Raw genomic sequence first — 19,895 nt, 5'->3', positions numbered from 1 at the left:
TTAAACTAAACATAAACAATGCTGTTTAAAGTAAACATAAACAAGATCTTAAAAATAACTTCCAGCTCAACATTATTCTTGGACAGACATTAAGTTATCAACCATTTGTGGTAGAGGGGTACCCACAAGTACACTATGTGATCAAAAGTACCCGAACACCTGGCTGAAAATGACTTACAAGTTCTTGGCGCCCTCCATCGGTAATGCTGGAATTCAGTGTGGTGTTGGCTCACCCTTAGCCTTGATGACAGCTTCCACTCTTGCAGGCATACGTTCAATCAGGTGCTGGAAGGTTTGTTGGGGAATGGCAGCCCATTCTTCATGGAGTGCTACACTGAGGAGAGGTACTGATGTCGGTCGGTGAGGCCTGGCGTGAAGTTGGCGTTCCGAAATATCCCAGAGGTGTTCCATAGGATTCAAGTCAGGACTCTGGTCAGGCCAGTCCATTACAGGGATGTTATTGTCGTGTAACCACTCTGCCACAGACCGTACATTATGAACAGGTGCTTGATCAGGTTGAAAGATGCAGTCGCCATCCATGAATTGCTCTTCAACAGTAGGAAGCAAGAAGGTTCTGTGATAGTGCCATGCAAAACATCAAGGGTTGCAAGTCCCCTCCAAGAAAAACATAACTACACTGTAACACCACCTCCTCCAAATTTTACTGTTGGCACTACACATACTGGCAGATGACATTCACTGGGCATTTGCCATACCCACACCCTGCCATCGAATCGCTACATTGTGTACCATGATTCGTCACTCCACATGCCACTCAACCATGAAATCCAAGTTTTCTCACCTCCTACCTAACTGTCATAGTACTTGCAGTGGATCGTGATGCAGTTTGGAATTCCTGTGTGATGGTCTGGATAGATGTCTGCCTATTACACATTACGACCCTCTTCAACTGTTGACAGTCTCTGTCAGTCAACGGACAAGGTCCACCTGTACGCTTTTGTGCTGTATGTGCCCCTTCATGTTTCCACTTCACTATCACATCAGAAATAGTGGACCTTGGGATGTTTAGAAGTATGGAAATCTCATGTGCAGACGTATGACAGAAGTGACAACCAATCACCTGACTCTGTTCGAAGTCCGTGAGTTCTGCGGAGCACCCCATTCTGCTCTCTCACGATGTCTAATGACCACTGAGGTCACTGATATGGAGTACCTAGCAGTAGGTGGCAGTACAATGCACCTAATATGAAAAACATATGTATTTGGAGGTGTCCAGATACTTTTGATCACATAGTGTACTTGTTTATGTTGAGAAGTCACCCATGTAGTAATACCAAATCATCTTCAGTTAGGAGAACAAATTAAAAAATAAATAAATAAATAAATAAAAAAAATAAAATAAAAAAATCAGAAACTAAAAAAACAAATATCAGCAACTATATGTAGACAGAAGAGAATAATCTTCAAATTACATATTTAAATGGAATTGGGATGTTGTTGTAGTCTTCAGTCCAAAGACTGGTTTGATACAGCTCTGCATGCGACTCTGTACTGTGAAAGTCTCTTCATCTCTGAAAAACTACAGCAACATATATGCTTCTGAATCTGCTTATTGTATTCACATCTTGCTCTCCCTCTACAATTTTATCCCCCACACTTCCCTCCAATACTAAATTGATGCTCACAATCCACTAATCACCTCCTTTGTTCAAACTGTGCTACAAATTTCTTGTCTCCCCAATCCTATTCAGGACCTCCTTACTGGTTACGTGATCTACCCATCTAATCTTCAACATTCTTCTCTATCATCACATTTTGAAAGCTTCTGTTACCTTCTTGTCTGAACAGTTTATTATCCATGTTTCACTTCCATACATGGATACACTTAAAATTATTTTTTAAAAAAAAGACATCCCAACACTTAAATCTATACTTAATGTTAACAAATTTCTCTTCGTCAAAAATCCTTTTTCTGCCATTGCCAATCTGCATTTCATACCCTCTCTACTTCAGCCATCATCAGTTATTGTGCTGCCCAAATAGCAAAACTCATCTGCTACTGTAAGTGTCTTGTTGCCTAATCTAATTCCCTTAGCATCACCTGATTTAATGTACTACATTCCATAACTTGTTTGCTTTTGTTGATATTCATATTATATCCTCCTTTCAAGACAATGTCCATTCCATAAAACTGCTCTTCCAAGTCCTCTGCTGTCTCTAACAGAGTTACAGTTTCACAGGTAAACCACAAAGTTTTTATTTCTTCTCCATGGATTCTAATACCTACTCCAAATTTTTCTTTTGTTTCCTTTACTGCTTGCTCAATATACAGATTGAATAACATCAGGGAGAGGCTACAAACCTGTCTCACTCCCTTCCCAACTACTGCTTTCCTTTCATGCCCCTCAACTCTTATAACTGCCATCTGGTTTCTGCACAGTAGATAGCCTTTTGCTCTCTGTATTTGACCCCTGTCGCCTTCAGAATTTGAAAGAGAGTACTCCAGTCAACATTTTCAAAAGCTTTCTCTAAGTCTATAAATGCTAGAAATGCAGGTTTGCCTTTCCTTAACCTGTCTTCGAAGATAAGTCGTAGGGTCAGTATTGCCTCATGTGTTCCAACATTTCTCCAAAATCCAAACTGATTTTTCCTGAGGTTGCCTTCTACCATTTCGTCCATTCTTCTGTAAAGAATTCATGTTAGTATTATGCAGCCATGACTCATTAAACTGATAGTTCAGTAATTTTCACACATTTCAGCAATTGCTTTCTTTGCTTTCTTCTCAAAGTCTGAGGGTATTTTGCCTATATCATACATCTTGCACACCAGATGGAAGAATTTTGTCATGCTGGCTCTCCAAAGGCAATCAGTAGTCCTGACAGAATATCATCTACTCCTGGGATCTTGTTTTGACTTAGATCTTTCAGAGCTCTGTCAAATTCTTCTCGCATATCTCCCATCTCATCTTCACCTATGTTCACTTTTTTTTATAATATTGCATTCACGTTTATTTCTCGTCTAAAAACCCTCTATATACTCCTTCCATCTTAAACCTTTCTCTTCATTGCTTAGGACTCGTTTTCCATCTGAGCACTTGATATTCATACTGGTGGTTCTCTTTTCCCCAAAGGTCTCTATAATTTTCCTGTAGGCACTATCTATCTTTCCCCTAGTGAAATATGCTTGTCCTCTAGCCATTCCTGCTTAGCCATTTTGCACTTATTGTTAGTCCCATTTTTTAAACATTTGTGTTCCCTTTTGCCTGCTTCATTTGCTGCATTTCTGTATTTTCTTCTTTCATCAATTAAATTCAGTATCTCTTGTATTATCCAAGGATTCTACTAGGCCTTGTCTTTTTACCTATTTGATCCTCTACTGTCAACACTATTTCACTCTTAAAGCTACCCATTCATCTTCTACTGTATTCATTTTGCCCGCTCTAGTTAACCATTGCCTAATGCTCCGTCTGAAACTCTCAGCAACCTCTTGTTCTTTCAAGTTATCCAGGTCCCTTCTCCTTAATTTGCTACCTATTTTCCAATTTCTTCAGTTTTACTGTAGAGTTCATAACCAATAATTTGTGGCCAGAGTCCCCATCTGACCCTGGAAATATCTTACAATTTAAAATTGGATATGTCTTACAAAAGTACAAAATGACAAAGAGGAGTGGATTTTTTGTCTCATCTAGAAGTTATGTAGGAGAAGAGAAGAATAAACTCAATGAAGCTGCATTTTAAGATTAAAACACAAACCGTGAAGTATCTGATCCAAATCATAATGGATTTAAATTTGTTGTAAAGTTCCAGTGTAACTATATTGTTTGGCCCACTTCACCAGATTCTTAGAATTACTCTCCCCCTTTCAGTTCTTTCTTTCTTTTCTTTTTTTTTTTTTTTCACCGTTCTGTAATCTTTTGCCTTATTTTTCATTGAACCATGTTCGTGATTGATGTGACCATACTCATACAACTATGTATGAATCACAATCAGTGAATTTTGCTATATTCATCTTGTGACTCTGCAATGAACACATGTCAGCATCTTGGTTGAATCATGATAAAACTAGGGTCTGCATAAATGGTGTGTCCATAATAGAGTGGCTGCACAATGAATTCTGAGTAGTGACAGATAGAGAATACTTTGTCAAAAAAAAATTCATTCACACAGGCCCCTGTTGTGTCATTTATGTTCTACTTTTATGTAATATAATGTCCCCAACAGTTGAAATGTCAAGATACCTCCTAGAGAATATTTATGCCATATGTTTCTAATGTAATCTCTGCAAAGGAATGAAAGCATGCATTTTAAACCTCACTACTTGCAGAATGCACAGGTAAAAACTTTTATGGTTCTGCTGAAAGGTGGGGATAACATGAAATATACGTGTCAGCTCTCAAAAAATAAATAGCTCCACATGACATTGTCCATTTTCCTGTCCACAGAACAGCACAGAGGGTGAATGTAACTGTTTTTCTAAATAATAATAATATTGCATCTGTGATGAATTTTGACCATATGCAGTTATAATTGTCATAAATTGGTTAAGTTTGAAGGTATTATATCTTCTGGAAACAGAAGATAAGTATGTATTACTCAAGGCTGCAAGAACCTTGACACTTGTGGTAAGGAAGAAGGCAGGAGAATAATGTTTAAAATCCCATCAATTAAGAGGTCATTGTCAATCACCCACAAACTCCAATTTGATAAGGATGTTGCAGAAAATCAGCCAAGCCTTTTTGAAGCAGCTTACTTGACATTCATCTAATTCAGTTTTGGGAAGCCGTGAGAAAGTTAGATCCGGATGGCTAGACACGAATTTAATGACCATTCATTCAAAATGTGTGTTGAGGGTCTTAACCAATGTGCCATTTTGCTTGTTCACACATTTTTTGGATCCTGAAATATATCTTGGCATTCTGAAAGCAGAAATTATTGGAACATAAGATGTTCTTTGCTTTAAATGTCTGAGCATTAGTGCAACACAGTGCTCCTCTTAGCATCGCAAACAAGCTCACCATTTGCCTCTGCCTTATGGATTAGTTTCATAGTTTTACTCTTTGTGCAGAAAGTAAATAGTCATTACCAAGTAAAAAGGGTGAATTTAACATATGTTCATTTGATTGATTTGCCAATGTAATTTAAAAATTGTTAGAAAATAACCACATGCTCTACTGTCAGTGTTGCATCTTCCACATTTTATGTATGTTGCTTCATATATTCATATCAGCCATAGGGTCTACACACTTACCTGAGCAAACATTGTGATGGAATGAGTGAGATGTAAATGACATATATTGTTTCATGTACAGTGTATTGTATTGCTACTTCATGTTATATGTTACAGGCAGTGATTATTTGTATTTATTTCCTCATTTTATGTGCCACTCTTTTGTCTGTTCCTTTTTATCCAAACCTAATATTTGTGTTACATACACCGCATGGCGATTGTGTATCAACTGAATGTGCTCAGAGAGAAAGGGTGAATGCCACATGTTTTCATGTATCTGGTTTGTAGAAAAAGAAAAAAATCTTTCCCAGAGTATTGACAGCATTTATTTGATTCATATTCTCAGTAACTGATTCCTAGTCATTTTATGTCAAGTGTTCTCCCAAAAATTAAATAACCATAATAACTTGTGTGATTATGACCTCTTTTAACCATTGATCTGAACCTAAATACTGAAATCATGTGGCAGTAACACCTCCTTTTATTGGGCATGTTATGAGCAGTAATATTTGTATACTGTGTGTAGGGGCATGATGTTTGATGTTTTCTATATGGTACAAATACGCCCAAGCCACAGCAGTATTTGTTTTTCATGGAGTCAACTGACAAAGCAGAATAGCAAGCACTTACATACAAGAGTAGAGAGGGCATGAGCAGGAAACTCAGAAGATACGTTAGCTGTCTGCTGTTTTGGCTTTTAAACTTTTAACCTAAAGTTCATGTAAGCATGCTTTTACAGTTACAGTAACTCAGATGCAGTATTCTGTCTTCACTGTTGTGACTGACTGTACTATATGTCTAATTCTCTCATACCTGTAAAAGGGTAAGACTGAAAAGGTCCAACATTGAGCCACCTTTGGCAGATCCTCCCTATTCAGTTGTTTTCCAGAGAATCTTTATGGACATTGCCCTTGGAGAATGATTGTGAGCTTATTTCCCATCTAGTTATTTAGAAACAAACAGTATAATATGGCATCCAAAGTATTGAACTATTTGGTATTTTGACACAGAAAGCATATCTTAAGATAAAAGTAAAAATAAATGAAAGAAAAAATGCTATGATTGTCCTATGATTGCAATATCATTAATAAGGTGTATAGAGACAAACATATGCTTGAAGATATTAGTGAGGTCCATTAAAAACATGTTTTTAAATTTTAGTTGGGTTGTCTAAATTTTATGACAGTTCAAGGTGTTAAAATACCCAATTACAAAACTGCTCATCCAAATAGGTAATTAACAGCCTTCCTCCCTCTCTCTCTATTGCTGTCTTCACAAACATTCATAATACACATACTCCATTTATGCAGTTGTGTTCTTTTTCTTTACATCATTTCAGTATGGATCACTCCATAATACAACTGCAGTTAATTGGTCAGTATTTACTAGAAAGCTGTGGATTGGGCTGTTTGTATTTCAGGAATCAACTATCGACTGATGGAGATCATCTACTGGGGAGGTTAGTAATTATATATAAGAAAGAATATCATGAAAGTTAACACCATGAATATTCATATTACTCAAATCCAGTTTACAGTTTTTTCTTCCATTGATTTTTCATGCCCTTGTCTTACAGTATTCATTCCTGTTTTCATGGTGTTGGCTTCATTATCTGTATTTAGAGTTTATGTACAGTAAACAATATGCTTAGATGAAGTTAAGTGGTATGTGATGGGTATAAAGATTTATTAGGATGATAACTGCCTTAGTGGGAGAGGAAACTATATGTTTTAATTTTCTGCTTATCATTCCCTTGTCCATGTTTCTGAAGAATAGCAGTTTAGGCACTAGAAGTCCTGGCCACTGGCGTCCTTAATATATAAGACACTGAAATCATTAAAATTACTTTCACCACAGACCAGTTTCTCTTTGTTCATGCCTAACACATTAATTTGTGTTTATCCTGTTTATTTCATGCCTTCTCGGACATACCCCAGTTGCTTCCACTTCTCCTCAAGATGACGATGACTCTCTTGATACAGAGGGCTTTCAAGAGCAGTTTCTTTTGGAGACGCCTCCACCTATTGATGATAGCAGGGAAAAATCCTCAAAAAAATTTATGCAGAAAGACGTATCATCAGAATATAAAGCAGTTAGGCAAGTCTTGGAGAAGGCAGCTCAGTCAAGAGCTGAAAACATAGTAGTGGGGGGATTAGCTTCAGGTGAAGACTCAGAACTTGGGGATGAAGCAGAAAGGTTAGAGGAATTTGAACCAGTACAAGATTCTAGATTTGAGAAAAGATACGACTATCACACTGCTGAGCACATTTTGAAACAACGGCCTCATGAGTTTGATAGGGGTCGACCAGCAAACCTAAACATCAAAAGTATAAAATCACCAGAGGAAGAGAAAGGCTCAAAAGACTCCAAGAAGCAAGAAAACTTGAAAAGGCAAGATGATTTTAGTGGAAAACCACAAGAAAAACTCTTTTTAGAGACTACAAGTAGACGAATAACATTCAGACCTGTAGAAAGATTATCTGGTGGTGTTGGAGTGGGAAAACTAAGTGACAAAAATGTTTTGAAGTCATCTGACAAAGTTGGTGAAGAAGAAAATATCAGAAGTTCCCAGACAGGTGTAGAAGACACACAGAGTGACTTGTCAAATCAAGAAAGCATGGGAAGTGATAAAAGGCGTGAGGAAGGTGCCCAAAGAGGCATTAATGTAAGGGGAATTAAGAAGCAGTATGAGAAACCAACAGAAAGTCAAGGCATACAGAGCACAACAGAAGATGGTAAACATATTGATCGTGGCACTAGTCCACTTGAGGGCAAAATTATGATAAGCCCAAATCCACATCCAAGCGAACTTCCTCCAAGTCATTCATCAGGCGGCAAGTCAACTTTCCCCCCACCTACACTTGAGTTAGTCATTGGGAGAAAAGAGGTAAGAACAAGGGAAGCTAGTGCAAGTGCAGAAAGTCGTCTTACTTTGTACGGGGCACGCGATGTTGAAATTTCTATACGATCGCAGTCTCATATCAGTGTAACAACTACAAGACGAGAAGCCAGTGGGAAAGAAACATCAGAAAGGGTTGATGTTGGTATGACAGCAACGGCAGGTACTGGTGGAAAAGTGGAGCTTGTTCCTGAACATGATACAGGTGTCACTAGTGAAACAGTTGCTACTCCTCATGAAGTTTATATCATTCCTCCACCATCAGTAGCAGACACAAATGTACCATCTTTTACTGACATAAATAAAGAGAAAAAACGTGAAGACACTGTTATATTCAGTGGTAAGAAAAGTGTGTATCGGTATGAGTCAGTAGAAGCTACAGGCTCACCTGCATTTGAGAGTCCTACAACAGAAGATAGTGCATCTCACCATATTACAGATACTGGTATAAGTCTGACTAGGGGCACAACAACAGATACAATTACAAGCTCTGCACATCCTCCTCGTGGAGATCTTTATACTGACGAGAGAGGAGTTTTGTCAGACACAGCTGTAGATGTAGGAGCAGAAGAAGCGGAGCTTACAGATGCAGGTTTAAGCCCTATTCAGGCTGATGAAATAGCCATAGGAGTTCCAAGCACAGAATTATTTATGGAAGATGAAGCTGTTCTTTCACAATACTGTGATACAGCAAGTAGCCCTGTTTATTTCAAAGGAGAGTCAACATCTGTAGCTTTGTCCCCATTCCAGATTGATACATCAGAAGCTAGTGTACTAACAGACAAGGTGGACACAAAAGATGCTAGTGTCAGCCCGGTTTACTCCGAGGAAGTGTTGCAGCCAGTGAAGGAAGCTGCAGCATTTCCTAGTGATGCTTTGAAGTTTATGGGAAAACATGTAGTTTCAGAAGGTGAAATTGTAAGAACCCGTCGAGATTCAGGTGATGTTAGAGCAATGATAAAGTTTCTTGAGGAAGGTGCTCATCTTCAGAGACCAGCTGAGAGAGTAGAAATAGCAGTACAAAAAGAGAAAATAAAAGTTCGAGATGATTTTCAGACATTTACAAAACTAAAAGAAGAAAAGACACGTATTAGGCATGATAAATCAGTGGCTGAGTACGATGAATTTACTCAAAAACCTGTTTCTTATAGTGATAAATCTGAACAGTTAACTTCAGTTTCTCTTACTGATGAAAAAATTGCTAAATCTCTTTCCACTAAACATATTGGTCCAAAAATTAAAGAACTCCAGAAAATATTCAGTCAGTCATCTATGGAGGAAGAATTAGATAAAAGATTGCCTTACATTCATGATGAAGATAACAAAATGGGTATTATAGAAAAAAAATCTCAATTAATATATGATAATTTAGACAAGAAAGAGAGGAAAAAGTCTGTGAGTGACTACACTTGTGAAATCAGTGGCCTTGGTATTGAAATAACAAAAAGTGAACTTGTGAAAAGCCATGAACTCCAAGACCATGAGGCTTCTACAATTAAAGAGGTGACAGCTGAAGAAAGCTATCCCCACATTTCTGAAGTCATAGAAAAAATAGAAAAACGCATAGCTAAGGCAACCAAGCCAGAACATATGAAACTGAGTGACCATAAGGGCCTCGATGTGATGAAAGATGAGGCCAAGAAAGCAATTATTTCATATGAAGACAAGCCATCAATGGTAGAAGAAAAGTTAACTCAGGTTGTCCAAGCAGAAAAACAGGTTCTTCAGAAGATTGCAGAAGTAATTCACATTGTAGAAGAAAAATCAAAACTTAATGGAATACAGGAAACAACAACAATTCACAGTGCAAAAGATATTGATATTGTGGAAGCTGAAATGCCTGCTGAGGTGAATGAGGTCCATGATGTAAGTGAAAGAGTAGTCCATGATGTAAGTGAAAGAGTAGGAGAGTTAATACAACAACCAGTAGAAAAAGAACCACCACCACATGAGTGTAAGAAATCTATCACAGTGCATGAAATATTAATAGACACTGAGTTAGAAGTGGAAAAGGGGCCTGATGACAAAGTAGTGACCACATTACCAACAAAGGAGAAGGCACTGGTTCCAGAGAGGAAGCATCTGGTTTCTACAGAGTTAGCTTTATCAGAGGTGCAAGAAGCCTTTGAGAAAGAGCATGTCTCTCCACTCAAAGATGTTGACATTGTGCAAGAAACTTATGAGAAATTGGTTTCCCCTATTAGAAAAGTTGTTGCAAGAAAGTTGTCACATGAGGAGACAGTGTTGGAAACAGAACCAGGGGTTTCCATTGATACAGGTGTACTAGTACGTGAGGAAATCACCAAAGAAAAGGTTGTTGGTGCACTCAGAGAGGTTTCAGTAGGAGAAAAAGATCAGAAGCAAGAAATTATTCTGGACACAACAAAAGAGAAGGAACCTGATTTAATGGGTAAGTCTCAGGCCATAATTGAAACATTCGAACAGGATACTATAATGGAGACAGCACATCAGGCAGATATAAAAGTAGCACCAGCAAAGAAAGAGGCACCAATTTTGGAAGATGAGATTATGATTTCTATTGAGTCAGCTAAATTAGACAAGAAGGAAAAGATAGGAGAACCATACAAGGAAACAATTTTAGGTTTTGGAGATGAGCTTGAAGTATTAGTCAAACCATCACAAGGGAAGGAACCAGTTTTGGAGAGAGAGCCACAAGTTTTCATTATGTCAGTAGTAAAAGAGGATGTTTCTTCACTTAAGGATGTATATGCTGAGGAAGGAGTGACACAAGCACCAGCAGATAGAAAAGTACCAGCAGTCGTAGCAGAACAGGAAGTCACCGTAGTGTCGTCTCTAAAAGAGTTGCAGGAAATCACTGTATGCGAAGTTATCTCTCCATTCAGAGAGGTTATTGTGGGGGAGAAATCAGATGAGCATAAAAGTACAGTAGAATTATTACAGGAGGAAGCTTTTCTCCAGGAGGATAAATCTGGGGTGTCTACTGATATAACTCACGAAGCTGTGCCAGCAATCATGGAAAATCAGTTAAAATCCCCAACTGGAGTAAGACCAGTAGACAAAAAATTTGTTGACACAGCAGGCAGAGATAAAGAATTGGACACAAAGGAGAAACCTGTTGTAGAGAGGGCACATGAAGTATCTATTCAGCTGGTAAAAACAGATGTGCAAGATATTATACAAAAGGAAACGGTTTCCATAGTACGAGCAGTGGACGTAACACAGGTGCATGAGGAGGACGTGACTTCAGAGGACAAAGGAGAAGAGCCTTCTGCCTTACAGGATGAAACCATGGTCTCAATTGAATCTCATGTGACAGAGTTGGAAGAAACCATTGAAGAACATGTCCCACAAGAGAAAGCAGCTCGTGATACTGCAAAGACAGATGAGGAGGATGTGAAAATAGCACCTTCATTAGAGCAGGTATCCCTTCAGAGGCATCAGCTCGGGGCATCTGTTGAGTCACAAGTGTCAGATATGCAAGATAGCGTGGTAAAAGAACTTGCGGCACCCATCATAGATACAGGGAAAGAGCAGATAGTAGAAGAAGAAGTCAGAGAAACAGTGACAAAAAAAGTGTCACCTGTCTTAAAGGAAGAGCCCATGGCCTCAATTCAATCTCAAGTCACAGAGTTGAAAGAAATCACTAAAGAACATATTGTACGACAAGAACGGGTAGTTCCTGGCAGTGCAGAGTTAGATGAGGACATGAAAATGGAACCTTCAGCTGAGCAGGTACCCCTTAAGGAGCACAAGCCAGGGGTCTCTGTTGAATCATCTGTGTCTGATATACAAGACATTACTGTAAAAGACAGAGTGTCACCACCTACAGAAATTGTCAAAAAGCAGTTAGTTGGAGAAGAAGTCAAAGAAACAGTGACAAAGGAAGAATCACCTGAATTGAAAATAGAACCTGCAGTCTCTGTAAGCTTAGCTGCCTTTGATGTGCTATATACCACTGAAAAAGATGTTGGTACTCCAACTACAGAAATGACTGTAATTGAGAGACAGGATGTGTGTGAAACAATAATAAAACCATCAGTTGAGGTAGCAGCTGTTTTGGATGATAAGCTTGATCTGTCTGTTGAACCTGAGGTAACAGATATGCCAGAAATATTAGAAAAACCTGTTGTATCTCTTCTTGCAGATACATCTACCGATGAGGATATTACAAAAGCACCAGCACTGATAAAGGTTCCTGTTTTTGAGGATGACCAGGAAGTTACCACAGTGTCATCTGCAAAAGAGTTGCAGAAAATAACTGTACATGAAGTTATTGTCCCTGTGAGAGAAGTAGTTTTTGAGCAGAAATTGGACGAGGATGAAGGTAGCGAACCAGCAGTCAAGGAAAGTGAGCTAAAATACCCACTTACAGTAATATTAGCAGACACAACATTGGAAGAGGCAGCTGCTAGAGATGAAGAATGGGACACAAAGGAGAAACCTGTTGCAGAGGGTGCATATGACGTCTGTATTGAGCAAGCAATAACTGTTGTGGAAGATACTGTAGAAGAGAAAGTGTTTTCCAAAGGAAGAGAAGTTTATTCAGCAGGAGAGCATCAAGAGGAAGAAGTGACATTAGAGGAAAAAGAAACAGCGCCATCTGCCTTAAAGGAGAAGCTCTCAGCCTCAATTGAATCGAGGATCACAGAGTTTGATGAAACCACTGAAGAATATATTGTACCACAGGAGACAGTTCCTGATAGTGCAAAGATAGATGAGGAGGCCATAAAAATGCTGCCTCCAGCAGAGAAGGTACACCTTAAGGAACATGAGGCAGCGGTTTCTGTTGAATCACCAGTGTCAGAAGTTCAAGACAGCATGGTAAAAGACATAGTGACACCTGTAATAGATATGGTCAAAGATCAGTTAGTAAAAGAAGACGTGAGGGAAACACTGATGGAGCTAGAGCCACCTGAATTGAAAAGTGAGCATGAAGTCTCTGAGAGATCAGCTACATTTGATGTACTAGATATCACCGAAAAAGACATTGTTTCTCCAACCCAAGAATTAACTGTTGTTCATGACATTCTAGAAGAGGAGGCGGTTTCCATAGTAAGAGAAGTTGACGTAACACAAGGGCATGGCAAGGAGGAAGATACTTTAGAGGAAACAGAATCAGAGCGATCTGCATTGAAGGAGGAGCCCGTGGTCTCAATTGAAACTCGGGTGACAAATTTGCAAGAAATCACTCCAGAACGCATTATACAAGAAGAAAAGCCAGTTCCTGATACTGCAAAGGCAGATGATGAGACCTTGAAAATGTCACCTTCAGCAGAGCCATTAACCCTTAAGGACCATGAGACAGTCATGTCTGTAGAATCACCTGTGTCAGCTGTACAAGACACAATGGTAAAAGACATAGTGTCACCTGTAGTAATAGATATGGTGCCATCAGTTGATGTAGGACCTAGTGTAGAAGAGAAGCTTGAACTCTCTATCGAACCAGAGGTAACAGAAATAACAGAAGAACCTGGTGTCTCACCTATTAGGGATATATCTGCCAAGGAGGATGAGACAAAAGCACCATCTGTGGTAAAAGTACCAGTTCTTGAGGGAGAGCAAGAAATTACCATAGTGTCATCTGTAAAAGAGTTGCAGGAAATCACTGTAGATGAAGTTATTTCCACAGTGAGAGATGTAGTTCTAGATCAGATATTGGATGAGGATAAAAGTAGGGTAGAATCATTGGATGAGGAAGCTGTTATTGAGGAAGACAAATCTGAGGTGTCTATTGAGGTAGCTGACAGAGCTGTGCCAGCAATAGTGGCAAGTGAGGTAAAATCCCCACTTGAAGTAATATCAGTCGACACAACATTGGATATGGCAGCTGATAGAGACAAAGAATTAGACAAAAAGGAGGAAACTATTGTGGAGGGTGCATATGAGGTCCCTATTGAGCAAGCATTTACAGTTGTGCAGGACATTAAAAAGGAGGAAGTTGTTACCATAGTAAAAGAGGTAGATGTAACATGGGAGCTTGAGGAGGAAGAAGTCACATTGGAAGAGATAGTAGAAGATCTATCTGCCTTAAAGGAGGAGCCCATGGTCTCAGTCAAAACTCCTGTCACAGAATTGGATGAAGTCACTGAAGAACACATTGTACCACAAGAAAAGGCAACTCCTGATAGTGCAAAGATAGATGAGGAGACTTTGAAAATGTCACCTTCAGCAGAGCCGTTACCCCCTAAGGTCCGTGAGGCAGACATGTCTGCAGAATCATCTGTGTCAGATGTACAAGACGCAATGGTAAAAGACATAGTGGCAACTGTAGTAATAGATATGGTCAGGGAGCAGGTAGTTGAAGAAGAAATCAGAAAAACAGTGATGGAGGTAGTGTCACCTGCATTGATAACTGAGCCTGTAATCTCTGTAAGATTAGCTCCATTAGATGTTCCAGATAGAACCGATAAAGACATTGTTTCTCCAACTGAAGAAATTACTGTAAGTGAGCAACTGGATGTGCGTGAAACAGTGCCGGAGTCATCAGTTGATGTAGGACCTGGTGTAGAAGAGAAGCTCCAACTCTCTATTGAACCAGAGGTAACAGAGATGCCAGAAATAACAGAAGAACCAGATGTATCATCTATTAGGGATATATCTCCCAAGGAGGATGTGACAAAAGCACCATCTGTGGTAAACGTACAAGTTGTTAAGGCAGAGCAAGAAATTACCATATTGTCATCTGTAAAAGAGTTGCAGGAAATCACTGTAGATGAAGATATTTCCACAGTGACAGATGTAGTTCTAGATCAGATATTGGATGAGGATGGAAGTAGGGTAGAAGCATTGGATGAGGAGGCTGTTATTGAGGAAGACAAATCTGAGGTGTCTATTGAGGTAGCTGACAGAGCTGTGCCAGCAATAGTGGCAAGTGAGGTAAAATCCCCACTTGAAGTAATATCAGTCGACACAACATTGGATATGGCAGCTGATAGAGACAAAGAATTAGACACAAAGGAGGAAACTATTGTGGAGGGTGCATATGAGGCCCCTATTAAGCAAGCATTTACAGTTGTGCAGGACATTAAAAAGGAGGAAGTTGTTTCCATAGTAAAAGAGGTAGATGTAACACGGGAACGTGAGGAGGAAGAAGTCACATTGGAAGAGACAGTAGATGAACTATCTGCCTTAAAGGAGGAGCCCATGGTCTCACCCAAAACTCCTGTCTCAGAACTGGAAGAAGTCATTGAAGAACACATTGTACCACAAGAAAAGCAGGCAGCTCCAGATAGTGCAAAGATAGATGAGCAGACCTTGAAAATGTCACCTTCAGCAGAGCCACTACCCCTTAAGGACCATGAGACAGACATGTCTGTAGAATCACCAGTGTCAGATGTACCAGACACAATGGTAAAAGACATAGTGTCACCTGTAGTAATAGATATGGTCAAAGTGCAGGTAGTTAAAGAAGAGATCAGAAAAACAGTGATGGAGGTAGTGTCACCTGCATTGATAACTGAGCCTGAAATCTCTGTAAGATTAGCTCCATTAGATATTCCAGATAGAACTGATAAAGAAATTGTTTCTCCTACTGAAGAAATTACTGTAAGTGAGCAACTGGATGTGCGTGAAACTGTGATGGTGTCATCAGTTGATGTAGGACCTGCTGTTGAAGAGAAGCTCGATCTCTCTATTGAACCAGAGGTAACAGAGATGCCAGAAATAACAGAAGAACTAGGTGTGTCACCTATTAGGGATATATCTCCCAAGGAGGATGTGACAAAAGCACCATCTGTGGTAAAAGTACCAGTTGTTGAGGCAGAGCAAGAAATTACCATAGTGTCATCTGTAAAAGAGTTGCAGGAAATCACTGTAGATGAAGTTATTTCCACAGTGAGAGATGTAGTTCTAGATCAGATATTGAATGAGGATGGAAGTAGGGTAGAATCGATAGTTGAGGAAGCTGTTATTGAGGAAGACAAATCTGAGGTGTCTATTGAGGTAGCTGACAGAGCTGTGCCAGTAATAGTGGCAAGTGAGGTAAAATCCCCACTTGAAGTAATATCAGTCGACAAAATGTTGGATATCGCAGCTGATAGAGACAAAGAATTAGACACAAAGGAGGAAACTATTGTGGAGGGTGCATATGAGGCCCCTATTGAGGAAGCATTTACAGTTGTGCAGGACATTAAAAAGGAGGAAGTTGTTTCCATAGTAAAAGAGGTAGACGTATCACAGGAGCTTGAGGAGGAAGAAGTCACATTGGAAGAGACAGTAGAAGAACTATCTGCCTTAAAGGAGGAGCCCATGGCCTCACTCAAAACTCCTGTCACACAATTGGAAGAAGTCACTGATGAACACATTGTACAAGAAAAGGCAACTCCTGATAGTGCAAAGATAGATGAAGAGACCTTGAAAATGTCACCATCAACAGAGTCGTTACCCCTTAAGGACCGTGAGGCCGACATGTCAGTAGAATCACCTGTGTCAGATGTGCAAGACACAATGGTAAAAGACGTAGTGGCACCTGTAGTAATAGATATGGTCAGAGAGCAGGTAGTTGAAGAAGACATCAGAAAAACAATGATGGAGGTAGTGTCACCTGCATCGATAACTGAGCCTGAAATCTCTGTAAGATTAGCTCCATTAGATGTTCCAGCTAGAACCGATAAAGACATTGATTCTCCAACTGAAGAAAATACTGTTAGTGAGCAACTGGATGTGCGAGAAACAGTGCTGGTGTCATCAGTTGATGTAGGACCTGGTGTAGAACAGAAGCTTGATCTCTCTATTGAACAAGAGGTAACAGAAATGCCAGAAATAACAGAAGAACCACGTGTTTCACCTATTAGGGATATATCTCCCAAGGAGGATGTGACAAAAGCACCATCTGTAGTAAAAGTACCAGTTGTTGAGGCAGAGCAAGAAATTACCATAGTGTCATCTGTAAAAGAGTTGCAGGAAATCACTGTAGATGAAGTTATTTCCACAGTGAGAGATGTAGTTCTAGATCAGATATTGAATGAGGATGGAAGTAGGATAGTATCGATAGATGAGGAAGCTTTTATTGAGCTAGGCAAATCTGAGGTGTCGATTGAGGTAGCTGACAGACCTGTGCCAGCATTAGTGGCAAGTGAGGTAAAATCCCCACTTGAAGTAATATCAGTCGAGAAAACATTGGATATGGCAGCTGATAGAAACAAAGAATTGGACACAAAGGAGGAAACTATTGTGGAGGGTGCATATGAGGCCCCTTTTGAGCAAGCATTTACGGTTGTGCAAGACATTAAAAGGGAGGAAGTTGTTTCCATAGTAAAAGAGGTAGACGTAACACAGGAGCTTGAGGAGGAAGAAGTCACATTGGAAGAGACAGTAGAAGAACTATCTGCCTTAAAGGAGGAGCCCATTGTCTCAATCAAAACTCCGGTCACAGAACTGGAAGAAGTCACTGAAGAACACATCGTACCACAAGAAAAGGCAGCTCCTGATAGTGCAATGATAGATGAGGAGACATTGAAAATATCACCTTCAGCAGAGCCATTACACATTAAGGACCATGAGGCAGACATCTCTGTAGAATCAGCTGTGTCAGATGTACAAGACACAGTGGTAAAAGACATAGTGGCACCTGTAGTAATAGATATGGTCACTGAGCAGGTAGTTGAAGAAGAGTTCAGAGAAATAGTGATGGAGGTAGTGTCACCCGTGTTGCTAACTGAACCTGAAAGCTCTGTAAGATTAGCTCCATTAGATGTTCCAAATAGAACTGATAAAGACGTTTTTTCTCCAACTGAAGAAATTACTGTAAGTGAGCAACTGGATGTGCGTGAAACAGTGCCGGTGCCATCGGTTGATGTAGGACCTGGCGTAGAAGACAAGCTCGATCTCTCTATCGAACCAGAGGTAGCAGAAATAACAGAAGAACCAGGTGTGTCACCTATTAGGGATATATCTCCCAAGGAGGATGAGAAAAAAGCACCATCTGTGGTAAAAGAACCAGTTCTTGAGGAAGAGCAAGAAATTACCATAGTGTCATCTGTAAAAGAGTTGCAGGAAATTACTGTAGATGAAGTTATTTCCACAGTGAGAGATGTAGTTCTCGATCAGATGTTGGATGAGGATGGAAGTAGGATAGAATCGTTAGATGAGGAAGCTGTTATTGAGGAAGACAAATCTGAGGGGTCTATGGAGGTAGCTGACAGAGCTGTGCCAGCAATAGTGGCAAGTGAGGTAAAATCCCCACTTGAAGTAATATCAGTCGACCCAACATTGGATATGGCAGCTGATAGAGACAAAGAATTAGACACTAAGAAGGAAACTATTGTGGAGGGTGCATATGAGGTCCCTATTGAGCAAGCATTTACATTTGTGCAGGACATTAAAAAGGAGGAAGTTGTTTCCATAGTAAAAGAGGTAGACGTAACACAGGAGCTTGAGGAGGAAGAAGTCACATTGGAAGAGACAGTAGAAGAACTATCTGCCTTAAAGGAGGAGTCAGTGGTCTCACTGAAAACTCCTGTCACAGAATTGGAAGAAGTCACTGAAGAACACATTGTACCACAAGAAAAGGCAGCTCCTGACAGTGCGAAGATAGGTGAGGAGACCTTGAAAATGTCACCTTCAGCAGAGCCATTACACGTTAAGGACCATGAGGCAGACATCTCTGTAGAATCAGCTGTGTCAGATGTACAAGACACAGTGGTAAAAGACATAGTGTCACCTGTAGTAATAGATATGGTCAGGGAGCAGGTTGTTGAAGAAGAGTTCAGAAAACTAGTGATGGAGGTAGTGTCTCCCGTGTTGCTAACTGAGCCTGAAATCTCTGTAAGATTAGCTCCATTAGATGTTCCAGATAGAACTGATACAGGCATTGTTTCTCCAACTGAAGAAATTACTATAAGTGAGCAACTGGATATGCGTGAAACAGTGCCGGTGCCATCAGTTGATGTAGGACCTGGTGCAGAAGAGAAGCTCGATGTCTCTATCGAACCAGAGGTAAATGAAATGCCAGAAATAACAGAAGAACCAGCCGTGTCACCTATTAGTGATATATCTCCCAAGGAGGTTGGGCCACTAGCACCAACTGTGGCAAAAGTACCAGTCGTTGAGGCAAAGCAAGAAATTACCATAGTGTCATCTGTAAAAGAGTTCCAGGAAATCACTGTAGATGAAGCTATTTCCACAGTGAGAGATGTAATTGTAGATCAGATATTGGATGAGGATGGAACTAGGGTAGAATCGTTAGATGAGGAAGCTGTTATTGAGGAAGACAAATCTGAGGTGTCTCTTGAGGTAGGTGACGGAGCCGTGCCAGCAATAGTGGCAAGTGAGGTAAAATCCCCACTTGAACTAATATCAGTCGACACAACATTGGATATGGCAGCTGATAGAGACAAAGAATTAGACACAAAGGAGGAAACTATTGTGGAGGGCACATATGAGGTCCCTATTGAGCAAGCATTTACAGTTGTGCAGGACATTAAAAAGGAGGAAGTTGTTTCCATAGTTAAAGAGGGAGACGTAACACAGGAGCTTGACGAGGAAGAAGTCACATTGGAAGAGACAATAGAAGAACTATCTGCCTTAAAGGAGGAGCCCATGGTCTCAGTCAAAACTCCTGTCACAGAATTGGAAGAAGTCACTGAAGAACACATTGTACCACAAGAAAAGGCAGCTCCTGACAGTGCAAAGTTAGATGAGGAGACCTTGATAATGTCACCTTCAGCAGAGCCATTACCCGTTAAGGACCATGAGGCAGACATCTTTGTAGAATCACCCGTGTCAGATGTACCAGACACAATGGTAAAAGACATAGTGTCACCTGTAGTAATAGATATGGTCAAAGACCAGATAGTTGATGAAGAGATCAGAAAAACAGTGATGGAGG

The 19,895-nt window shown here is 39.9% G+C and overlaps 1 protein-coding gene across 1 annotated transcript in view; it reads left to right on the top strand.

Annotated features, from left to right (window-relative positions):
- Positions 1-6,156: 6,156 nt before the first annotated feature.
- LOC126471255 (titin-like) overlaps positions 6,157-19,895 on the top strand; it is a 164,014-nt gene continuing 150,275 nt past the window's right edge. The window contains exons 1-5 of the mRNA XM_050099374.1: positions 6,157-6,183; positions 6,349-6,419; positions 6,527-6,646; positions 6,871-6,995; positions 7,125-19,003. Coding sequence (XP_049955331.1) covers positions 6,157-6,183; positions 6,349-6,419; positions 6,527-6,646; positions 6,871-6,995; positions 7,125-19,003 — 12,222 coding nt within the window. The remainder of the gene's footprint in view (positions 6,184-6,348; positions 6,420-6,526; positions 6,647-6,870; positions 6,996-7,124; positions 19,004-19,895) is intronic.

The sequence above is a fragment of the Schistocerca serialis genome, chromosome 3, assembly GCF_023864345.2.
Source record: "Schistocerca serialis cubense isolate TAMUIC-IGC-003099 chromosome 3, iqSchSeri2.2, whole genome shotgun sequence".
Classification (NCBI taxonomy): domain Eukaryota; kingdom Metazoa; phylum Arthropoda; class Insecta; order Orthoptera; family Acrididae; genus Schistocerca; species Schistocerca serialis.
Note: the sequence above shows the minus strand (reverse complement) of the source record. Positions and strands in the feature narration are given on the sequence as shown.